Genomic DNA, 12520 nt, shown 5'->3' with positions numbered 1-12520 from the left:
TTCAGACTGTTACACTTAATATTATTAAAACTGTAAACAAATAATTAATGTTTTATATTATTTTAGATATTATTAACATTCAGTCCTTCTTGCCAAATACAAAAATCCACTCTCTTTACCTATGCATTATCACATTCACAATTGAATACCTGGTCGTGTATATGCCAGAATATGGCTTATGTTATGTACTCAACAAAAAGTACATTTGCTACCGTATCTATGTTAAGAAATAGTGCCATAAATTACAGTATATATGGAATTATTGGTGGCTTCTAAACAAACCAAGATTCTTACATATATAAGTGAGACTATAGGACCTATGTAAAAATATAAAGGCAAAAAACCAGATACAGGCAATAATGTAATACTGGTACCCAATCCTAAGGAACTTGTCTCAATACCAAGCTTGGACCTTGCCTCAAAAAACACAACTGCTGTCCCAGCAAAACAATCAGATCCTGTACAATCAACTACAGACTCTGAACCTTGCAGCATGGCTAATCCGGTAACCATACAAATGATACCTCTCAGTAAAGCTGTAATGGATATCATTTTGGAAGCCAGAAGGCCTAGTACTAGAAAATCTTGTGCTGACAAATATCAAGCACAAGGAACTGATACAGCAGAACCACATATTCCTCCGATATTACAATACTTAACTGAGATGCTTGACAAACGCCTATCTTTCTCATCAATCAAAATCCATACCTCTGCCATTTCGGCTCATTACAATACAGAGCCACCAATCTTTTCTCATCCTTTACTGAAGCAATATTTAAGAGGAGCCAAAAATTTAAGGCCCCCTAGAAGATCACCATTACCTGCATGGGACACATACAGCTAAGATTCTACTTGAGCAGCACTAAGGCTCTAAGAAAAACTGAGCAATTACTAGTGTCACATGCTGCAGGATCAGAAGGAAAGGCTATTTCAAAGCAGACAGTTTCAAAGTGGGTAAGCCATTGCATCCGTTTCTGCTACTTACACCATGGCAAACATGTGCCCAAGGGCATTAGGTCTCACTCCACCAGAGTTGCAGCTACTTCAGCAGACTTTCTCAGAGGAGTACCAACCAAGGACATTCTTGAGGCTGCTACTTAGACTTCTGTTCACACCTTTACCAAGCATTACCATTTGCCTCTCTACTCTCAAGTCCAGGGCAGGCTTTGCCACTAATGCTGTTTAGCTCCAGCCTCCCAACCATAGCTTTGGGATTCTACCCAAATGTAATGACTGCAACAGTGAAACACGAAGAACATAGTACATTTGTGTACACTTACCATAAATGTAGATGTTCGAGTGTATTCACTGTTGCAGTCCAGGTTACCCTCCCTCCATCCCCCTGTCATTTTACAGTTTACCTTTCCTTCTCTATTTTCTACAACCTATGTGGTGCATTTGCTTGTAGACGAAGGTAAAGTTTATATTGATGCATGTCGATATATAAATATATATAATGTTGTTACCTTTTTGGGGGCATCTGACATCGGGGGCAAGAAAAACTAAAGAAAATGGTGTCAGCTGCATGTTTTATTCCCCCGACGACCTGACGTCATGGAAGAGAAGACAGAAACCAACGCAGGACCCAAGACTTTGGAATTCAGCCCAACTGAGGGCAACCTGCCAGCAGATTACCCAAATGTAATGACTACAACAGTGAATACACTCAAACATCTACATTTATGGTAAGTGTACACAACTGTACTTTCCCATGAACTACCACATCGATGGTAGCCCACTGAACACAGAAGGTGTTCTAACAGATCTGGGAACACAGGTTGACAGCAACTTCTCTTTTGACCACCACACTGCCACTGTGTCAGAAAGTCCTATGTGGCACATCTCATTACTAAGGGTTTTGCATCCAGGAAGAAGTAGGTCATTGTCTCCCTCTACTCTTCCCTCATTAGGCCAGTCATCGAGTACAATGCCCCATTTGGCATGTACCTCACTAGACACCTGCAACAACTGGAGAGGCTGCAAAAGTACCTCACAAAGAGAATCCTAGGCCTTAAACACTTTTCCTGTATGGACAGACTCAAAAAACTCCAGCTATTCTCGGTCTCATATCGCTTTCTTAGAGACTATCTCTGCTTGACTTACAAAGCCATGTCTGACCCAGCTCTGTTAGAAATGCTACTTCTAAAGAAATCCCAATCCCTCTGCACCACATGCTCCAGAGACCTCAACCTAATTGCCACAATCAGCAGAACGTGCTGGAGGGACATGTTCATAACCCAGAGACGGCCCATGCTATGGAATAGACTTCCCTTACATGTCAAACAGAGCACCTCACTGGCCCTCTTCAAGAGAAATCTTGATGAGTGTATCGGAAGTAGAACATTCACCCCGGAGATCACTCCATTGACTATACTCTACAGAGGCACTGGAAACTAAGATCGGGTGGCACAATGCCAGGATAATCTTAAGGGCTAAGCTTGTAAAGGCTCCAAGGCCATTAGACTAGTACACATCTATGAACCTGTGAAATTCTTACTTTTAATTTCATGTTAGAAGTGTATAGTAAATCTGTTTAAGACGCTGATGCCTCCAGTGTTATTTTGGATGTAGAGCATGGGCAGCGTGTGTAAAAGTTAGATGTACTAGAAAGAAAAAAAAATGGGAATGGTATTCTATAAACGAAGTTTAGTATTTGAAATAAAATACAAGTTGTATAGCTGAATTAACACACTCCCTCCTTTTTGATGTTGTAGCAGAACAGTGCTGCTGATCTCTCCATGCTGGTTTTGGAATCCTTAGAAAAATCTAAAGCAGAAGTGACGGAAGACCTGTTGGGTATGATCTTGTTTCATTGTAGCAACTGATAAATATTATTGTCAACTGAAGTACAGGTTTCCTGTATTCTGACTTGCAGATCTTTAATGTCCTACTTTACAGATAATTAAACATTTTGTTTGAAAAATCTGTTTTTTACTTTGGTGTGCTAAAAACACAGAGAAATGGATGTGAAAGAAAGCAATGATTACATCGCTGAAAAAAAAATGTTGCTGTTTGAGTTAGGTTTTACTGGGTTTGTTAAAGGAAAAACTACCCAAAAGCTGAAAAACAGCTTTTATCTTGACTTAATGTACTGTACACCACTGATGCATATCTGTAGCATTCTTTTTTTAATTATTATTATTATTTCTTTTCCAAAGTAGTTGTCACGTGGACTTGAATAGCGACAATCTCAGTTTCTGCCCTCCTCCCAGAATGGAGTCTGTATGTTTTTAATATAGCCATCCTAGGAACCATAAATGCTCTTTTTTTTCCATTTAGTTGCACTGATGGTCATTGGCTTTTAAGTAGTGTTTTAAAGCGGTCATTTTTTTCCTTTTTAACTGAAATACTTGATGTGTGCTTAGCATATTGTCATAAAAGACTTTAGTAACAAAGAAAATGTAATGCACCATCTGAAGAGGTGAAAAAAATGTGGTCTAGTGTTCAAAGCAGTAGATACTCTTCACTTGAACACTGTTGGAGTAGCCTTAGCTATATGTGTCGCATCTTGTTAAGGATACAACAGCCAGACAGATTCCAAAGCTTTCAGGGCTCTTTCCACAAGTCCATACCATTAAGTCAGCTCAAGCGGAGTCCAGTCTAGGCAAAAAAACCCTTCAGAGATTTCCTGCTGCCAAAGAGAACACTCCTCTCAGGACTTCGGAAATGTTGAAGGTTTGCTAATGCTATTCCATTGTTGGGCAGATAAGTCCCCTTCGGGGGGTAACCTTCACTTTTCGTGATAGAAAATTGGCTTTTTCTGTGAGACTTGTATATTTTGTCTAGGAAAAAGTGGTTGTGATTTTTGTTTACTTTTAAACTTGCTTTTGTTGTAAAAAGTTACAACTTAAACTACTTTTTTTCTGTGAAGTAATTGATGTTTTTATTTTTAGGTACTGGGGTAAGTGTTTTAAGTACCTTTTATTGTTTTTAACACGGAAAATGTACTTTTTTTTTTTTTTTTTTTTTACTGCTTACCTGTTTTACTGGCTGTTGCAGTAAGGCTTCTCTGGGAGTTTGGTATCTTTTTGGCTTTACCATGCAACAGCCAACCGTTAATCTGTTATTTTAGTCTCCAAAGAGGAAACAAAAAAACAAAAAACGAGCAGCCTTTGGCACTTCAGCAGGCTACTAAATTGCCTCAGCTACAGTTCAGTGAAACTGCTGTGGACATTTTCTGGTTCCTCAGATCATTCATCTTTTTCCTTGGCTCCCTGTGGTATAAACCCTAAACCACCATGGACTGGAGGTTTAGACGCATCCTCTGCAGCTTCGGTAAGACCAGATGGAGGCACAGACACAGCTTCGATGAACCAAACAAAACAGTTTTTTTTAGAACTACCACATCTGCCCGAAAGGGCATTCTAAACACAAAACGGCTCTTCTCAGAGCTCATAGAGATCTGTAACAGCTCTATATAGAGCTCCAGCTGCCCACAGGGCTAAAACAGCTCTTTTTAGAGCTAGCTCCACCACCGACTACACGTGGAAATCTGTTCACCGTTTAGGATCAAGAGTGAAAGGCTTTGTAAAACTGGTTATTCATTCCCTCCGAGCAGGCATCACTCAGGATCGAAAACCCAAGAGGTCCACACCTATTTTTCTGGTTTTATTACACTTTTATGAACTTTAAAATGGGAGTGCCACTATTAAACTTTTTACCACAAAAGAAAAAAAAGAACATTTTTTTCTGTGGAAAAAATTATTTTACTTTTGGGGTCTGGGTAAGTTTTTAAAGTACTTTTTTTGGGGGGGGGGGGGTGTTATTTTTTATTTTATTTATTTATTTTTTTAAATCTTGCCCGTTTTACTAACTATTGCTGCTAAGCTTCCCCAGGAATTAAGCACCATCTTCATCTTGACCTTAGAACAATATACCAGATGTTTTTCGTGTTTCACTGTTGCAGTCATCACACTTGGGTTATCTGCCTGCAGGTACCCCTCAGTCGGCCTGAATACCAAAGACTTAGTATTTCTGCGTCGGATGCTGTCGCTCCAGGACTGACGTCAGGTCTTCAGGGATATAAAAACAGGCAACCAACGCCATTACATAAGTCTTTCTTGCCGAGGAGCCCGAAGCAGAAGTAGTTCGCAAGTGCTGGTTGGCCGCTACCTGAATTTTTCGTTTATGAATTGAATAATCCTGAAATCTTCTAAAGCTAAGTACCTTGTTGGGGATCCTTTTTTCTTGCTCTAACCGATGTCAGAAAACGTTAACAGTTGTCTTGCCTGTGGAAAGCAAATACCTCACAGAGATTTTCATTCTTACTGCGTTACCTGTTTAGGCCCAGATCATGACGTACCTCGCTGTCTGTTTTGTGCCTTGTTGAACACCCAAACCATTCGTCGTCGGGTTCTCTTTGTCGCTAAATTTTTTCGCTCCTGATTTCCATATTCTGAAATGGCTTTGGTAAGCCATCTGACTACTGATATTCTGAAAAAAAATAAGGATGAAGACAGAGACAGACCGCATAGGTCCAAAGCTGCTGACAATGCTTCAGTTAAGCTAGTCGCCAGTCCGCCAGTACTCAGGCACTTTCGCAGCCCCTTATGCCCGCTTCAGTGGATTCGCAGGCCTCTACCGAGACCCATTCGGAATCCGGTATGCTGTGAGACTCTTCTTCGACTATGGAACCTGCGGATGTCTCTACCTTGGATGGGTCCGGAGCCGCTGTGCAGGCATTGGCTTCTGAGGCAGTTCTTCGCTAACTGATGTTGGACTCAAACCAACTTTTTTATCTAAAACTACTGAGTTTCTTAGGCCATGATTACGCACTACACTTAGAAAACTGACGACCAAAGCGCATGCACCTGCTCCCATGCCACAATGACAAATGCTTAGAATGGCAGAAGACCTTATCACGCTGATTAGGGGAAGTCAGCCTTCCCCTGCTAAGATGAAAAGAGACCAGTCCCTGCAACTTCAACAGACCAGGAGTCCGATGACTCTGAGGTATCTAATTATGAAGACATGCCCTTATCTGCTCATGAGGATTCAGATGCAGAGGAATCCATTCCCTCTGCCTCCCCTCCAGAGGGTTTTTCTTTTGGTGAAACCGTACATACTTTTAAGAGAGCATTTCCACTGGGAATGCCAAGACTATCCTCAGTCCAAAAAGAGACTCAGAGAATTCCTAGATTTGCCACAGCACAGGCCTTTAGCAATACCCCCTGTCCTGGAAGTGGTTGATGATGTTTTTATGGAATCCAGTCCTACTCCTCATACTTTATCTCCTGCCCTTAGGAAACCAGACAGGTACTACAGAGTACCTGATACTCTCACAAATTTCTTTTCAAGAATCCTACTGTTGACCCAGAGATCATTTCCCAGGGGCCTAAAGATATCAAGGCAACTACAGCCAAGAATCCCACCCCTTCAGACAGGGATTCCAGAGCTTTGGACAGGTGTGGTAAAAAGGTATATGCCTCTGCAACTCTTGCTATTAGGGCATTGAATTGTCAGTTTCACATGCTGAAGTACCAGCAACATATTATGGAACTTATTAAACAAAAAGTGGCAACCTTTACAGACTGTGCAGAAAATAAAGAATTGCAGGAGCTTATGCACTCTGCAAGCCGAGTCAGCAAGCATACTTTGCAGTGTGGCTTGATGCCCTAGAAGCATCTTGCCTTGCAGCTGTCACTGGTTCTGTACTGAGAAGACATGCTTGGCTCAAGGAGCAGAACTTGCCAGACCTTGTCAAATCAAAGTTACTAGACACCCCTTTGAACAAGGACAGTTTATTTGGCACCAAAGCAGAAGAGGTTCTTAAAAAGATGGAAGAAAAAGCTAAGTCTATGCAGACTGTTAAAGAATTCTTACAAGTGCAACCCCCTAGATTCAGTAGGCATTGCCCTTCCAAGCACTGGTCCTTTCCAGCCCCCTCCAGGCCTTCTCAAGCCAGACCCAGGGGAAACAGACAACCCAGACTACAGTCTCAGGGTATGCAGAGATCTAAGCAGTGTAGTTCCCCCACCCCCAAAACAGGGAGTGGTAAGCCACCTCATTACAGAAAAAAATCACAATTACTTCTGTACTCCACTCCCCATCCCTGCCCAATTGCTTGTGCCCCTAGGAAGAAAACTTGCCCTTCATGCAAAAAACTGAATGTCCATCACTCAAGACCGATGGGTCCTCAACATTGTATCCCAGGGGTACAAATTTTACTTCCACTCACTACCAACCCCAAGAGGGTTCCCAGACCTTCCTCCAAACCAGTGGGCAGAGGCCCAAAGACAAGTTCTTTCCCTGCTCTTCATCAGAGCTATTCAGCCAGTTCCAGTAGAACAGGTAGGTCAAGGATTCTATTCCAGACTCTTTCTAATACCCAGAAAAGAGGGCTATTGGCGCCCAATCCTGGATCTTTCTATTCTCAACACCTTCTTGGTGGTACCAAAATTCAGAATGCTTACCATGCAACAGCTTTTACCTATGCAAGCCAAGGATGCATGGTTAGTCACCCTAGACTTAAAAAAGCCTATCTGCACATCCCCATAAGGGAGTCATGCAGGAAGTATCTACATTTCAGGGCCGCATCTATGCATTATCAGTTCTTCGCAGTTCCCTTTGGCTTATCCACTGCGCCCAGAGTTTTCACAAAATGCCTTGCTCCAGCCATTGTATACTGCAGGCAAAGAAATATCCAAATTTACTTGTACTTAGATGACTGCCTGATTCAGGCAGACAGTCAGGAGTTGTTGTTGCACCATCAACGAAAAGAAATCAAAACTGGTACCCAGTCAGAAGATTGTATTCCTGGGAGCAAGCTTGGACACAGCATCCCAGATGGCATTCCTCACTTCAGAAAAACAAGTCTGTCTGACAGCTTACATCAAACAAATGGCCACCAAAACCCAGCTATCCGCAAGAAAAATATTGCAGGCCCTAGGGTTCATGGGCTCATGCATACTACTAATTCCATATGCAAGACTTGCATATGAGGAAACTTCATTGGTACTTAAAAAGTCTTTGGTGCCAACATTCCCAGGACCTGGAAACAGTCATTCCTGTCATTCCCTGTCTAAGGGCAGAGTTCCTTTGGTTGGCAGAAGCATGCATCCACAAAAAGGGACTGCCCTTTACTCAACCCCATGCCGCCCAGACCCGAACCACGGACGGATCAGACTATGCCTAGGGGGAGCACACCTAGACGGCAAATGCATTCAGGGTCACTGGAGCCCAAGTCAAATTTGTCTACACATCAACCAAAAAGAGATGCTAGCTGTGCAGAACTCCCTGACAGCTTTCAGGTCCCTAGTCCTTCCAGGACAACTTCTAATAAAAACGGACAACACCACAATTATGTGGTACATCAACAAGCAGGGGGGAACCCACTCTTACCCACTCTGAAGGTTAGCCATGGCCCTGTGGAATACGGCCTTGGACATGCAAGTCCATTTGCAAGCTCAGTTCCTGCCAGGCAAACAAAACTCACTGGCAGACGACTTAAACAGAAACCTCCTAGACCCACATGAGTAACAACTGGAGCCCAGCACTTTCAGCCTTCTGATTCAGAAATGGGGGACCCCAGAGGTGGATCTCTTTGCCTCCCCCTACAGCCACCAGCGCAGAAAATTCTGAACCAGGAACCCTTACAGCAGGGCCTGGGAAGTGGATGCCCTATCCTTTCAGTGGGTAAATCTCTCAATCTATGCCTTTCCCGTTCTGCCCCTTCTCTCAAGAGTATTACTCAAGACAGGACAGACCAAGGACAATTCTGATTGCTCCAGACTGGCCACACCAGCACTGGTACCCACTCCTGCGTAGCTTTTCACTGGCGCCACCCTGGCATCTAAACCAGAAACCAACCCTGCTCTCTCAGCAGGAGGGACAGATTTTGCATCCGCAACTGCAAACCCTAAGTCTTGCAGCCTGTCTTATTCCTTAATTTCTCCTACAGCAGCCCTAAGCAAACAGGTGCTGGACATCATTCTTAAAGCCAGAAGACCCAGTACAAGAAAATCCTATGCTGATAAATGGAAAAGGTACTGCTCCTGGATTCAATCTAAAGGAGAGGACACAACTCTGCCCTCCCTGCCTCTAATCCTGGATTACTTAACAGATCTACTCCACAAAGGCCTGTCCTTCTCCTTCACTAAGAAAAGCTACGCAGGAGTGGGTACATCTTCCGCTCTTAAAACCCTCTTTTGCGTGGTTTTGCGCGTTTTTGCGCAGAGCGCAACAGCGGGCAGCGCCTCCTAATTGGGTTTAAACTATTCCTGGCTCCACAAAGTCTGCTCTTCACTTTTTTCCTTAGAACTGCTCTATCTTTCAATTTAAATACCATATTCTCATTCTAAGGCCCTTCACTGGTCCAATTAAGTAATCCTACAAGTTAGCACTATTAAACCATAAGCACTACTTACTCTTATACTCTCTACAATTACCCTGTCCTCTACTGGTCCGTCTTAAATTCAGTTTCCCTATATTACTCTAGCATGTCCAAAGGTCAGTCAATGGTTTCCTCTCCAGTCCAGCTGGTGAATCTGGGAATTTTGAGGCAATGTTGCAACTGTCTCATGTACACGGACAACACTCTCCTCCTCCAAACAGGTTCAAATATATGTGAGAGATGCAACTATTTAGCCAAACTGGAGGCTGTGCTTTCTCATCTCAAAACTGGTGTAACCAGTCAGGAGGAGAAGGTAACGTCACCCAACACAATTCCAGTATCACATAGTCCCACCACATCAGCAACCAAACACATAAATACACAAAAACATACTCGGAGGCTCTAAATAAAAATCTACCTAAGCAACAGAGACCTCCAAGGCAGACATCCAAGCAAACGCTACCTCAAAACAAAACACACACAACACATAACCCACAAAGTCAGTGTGCCAAGCAGCCACAGCCCTTAAGGCTGAATAACACACCTGATACTCTTGTAATAGGTGACTCTATTGTCAGACACACTGACGTCCCGCTCACTAGGCTGAATAAAGAGAAGGTCACGGTGAGCTGCCTGTCGGGTGCTAGGATACGCCACATAACGCAAGCACTCAGGTCACTCCAAAGCAAATACAAATATGACTCCGTCATTGTACATGCTGGTGTGAATGACCTGAGACGTACCTCCCTGGACTACATGAAAAGAGACATAGAGGAGCTCTCTGATCATGTAGCCCAGGCTGGTATGACCCTGACCTTGAGCAGCATCTTACCCTCACCTAGAATGATGCCACAGTACAAAGACAAAATGATCGATTTTAACAATTGGCTAAAATTTTGGTGTCATTCAAAGGGGATCCAGTGTCTGTCAGCCTGGGATGACATGCTTGACAAGCCACGTTGCTTCGCTAGGGACGGCTTGCATCTGTCACCACTGGGCTTTCGGATATTGGCAAAGGCTCTTGCCACCCCCATAGTGCCTTTTTTAGGCAAGGCTCAAAAGTCAAACCCACCCCCATAGACAGCACAAGGAACAAGAAACTAAGGGTTATGCTGCTAAACGCCAGAAGTCTTAACCTCAAGATGCACACACTCGAAGCTCTCCTCAGTATGGAGAACATCGATATCTGTGCAGTGACAGAAACCTGGTTCAAGGCTCCAGAGAGCACCCCAGCACTACCAGGCTATAACTCATATCATGCTTTTCGGCCCGAAAACCCGGACCGAACCACAAAAGGAGGGGGAGTTTCCATATTTATCAAGGATATCCACACCTCCAGGTTAGTGGCATTGCACAAAGTATCGGAGACCATCCATGTGCAACTAACAGTGGGCAAGACTGCTTTTCAGTTTATAGCATCCTACAGACCACCCTCTCAAAGTCAGGAATCCCACTCGGCTTTCCTGAAAACATTGGAGAACATGAAGATCTCTGAACACCATTATATTGGGCGACTTCAACTACCCAAACATTGACTGGGAGCACTACTCAAGCCCAGCACCTTAGCCAATAGGTTCCTGGAAATTATAAACTCAAATGCTATGGAACAACTAGTCACCACTCCCACAAGAGGGGACAACATACTAGACCTGATCATTACCAACATGGGGGCTCTATGCTCCACACCAGAAGTATATCCCTCATTGGTAAGATCAGACCATAAATTAATTTCACTGGATGTCCACATCCCGACCCCACCCCCACCCCAGACAACCACAGTGAAAAACTTCTCAAAAGCAAACTTCTCACTTCTCAAAACCGAAGTGGAATTCTTCAAGGCCCCAGGGCCAGTGGAAACTACGTCCCAAACTGCAGAATCCTATATAAACACATTCTACGGACATCTCCAGGAATGCATGGATCATGCTATTCCAAACAAAACCAAGACCCAATCATCCAAAGGCAGGCGTCCAGTCTGGTGGACCCCTGCCATAAATAAACTGTACAACAGAAGGAGGAAGCTACTACATGATAGAGCAAAATCCCTAATAGGGAAGGCATCTCAGATCAGTACTAGTAAAAAATTACGATCCCTCATAAAATCCTCCAAGGCCAGCTTCAAGAGAAAAATTGCACAGGACACCAAAGACAAACATAAGGCTTTTTTCAGTTATGTTAGAAACCTGGGATGCAACTCCCAGACTTGTTCTGAGTTGATTCTAAATGACAAAAAATACACTGAACCCACAGACATCGCCAATATCCTGGCAGACAGGTTCAGTGCAAACTTCTCTCCCCCCCCCCCCCAAAAAGAGCAAATATCTATCCCGGCAGAGGGCTGCCTCCCAAACATCTCTGATGCTCAGGTGAAGGCTGCCCTCTCCAAAGCAAAACAACACTGCTTCCATGGGACCAGATGGCGTTCCAGGTTGCGTCCTACATGAACTCCAAGAGGAACTAATCCCTCAAATAAAACAGCTATACAGTCTCAGCCTCACTACAGGATATGTGCCCACAGAATGGCGTACAGCAACAGTGGTCCCACTCCACAAAGGTGGAGCCTCTACGGACCCTGGAAACTATCGCCCCATAAGCCTGACTAGCTTAGTCTGCAAGGCTATGGAGAGGATCATCATGGAGCTCATAAACAAAGACATTGGGGACCTACAGACACTAGATCCTACCCAGTTCGGCTTTGTCAAGGGCAGATCCTGCCTTTTGAACCTGGTTGACTTCTTCGAAACAGTCACCAAAGCCATAGATGAAGGGAAGGTAGTCCACACAGCCTATCTGGACCTTGCAAAGGCATTTGACACAATACCCCACTCGGGCATCATAGATAAGCTATCCAGCTTAAATATAAACCCCTATTTCACAAGATGGGTCGCAAACTGGCTCAAAGACAGAACCCACAGAGTGAGAGTTGCTGGAGCCATGTCAGACTCGAAACCGGTCACAAGTGGCATCCCACAGGGTTCTGTCCTGGGACCACTCTTGTTCGGTATATACTTTTCCGAGGTACAGGCAAACGTGGGAGGACTATGGCTCACCAAGTTCGCAGACGACTGCAAACTGGGCGCCATAATCAACTCTCCAGCTGACACAAACATTCTTCAAAAAGGTCTCACAGAGACAGATAACTGGTGCCAGCAACATGGTTTAAAGCTAAATGCCAAAAAATGTATAGTC

At 43.8% G+C, this 12520-nt stretch overlaps 1 protein-coding gene across 1 annotated transcript in view; it reads left to right on the top strand.

Annotated features, from left to right (window-relative positions):
* GET4 (guided entry of tail-anchored proteins factor 4) overlaps positions 1-12520 on the top strand; it is a 419684-nt gene that overhangs the window by 151241 nt on the left and 255923 nt on the right. Inside the window, exon 3 of the mRNA XM_044089678.1 lies at positions 2715-2796. Coding sequence (XP_043945613.1) covers positions 2715-2796 — 82 coding nt within the window. The remainder of the gene's footprint in view (positions 1-2714; positions 2797-12520) is intronic.

This window comes from Protopterus annectens, chromosome 12.part0 (genome assembly GCF_019279795.1).
Source record: "Protopterus annectens isolate FY-2018-M chromosome 12.part0, PAN1.0, whole genome shotgun sequence".
NCBI lineage: Eukaryota > Metazoa > Chordata > Ceratodontiformes > Protopteridae > Protopterus > Protopterus annectens.
Note: the sequence above shows the minus strand (reverse complement) of the source record. Positions and strands in the feature narration are given on the sequence as shown.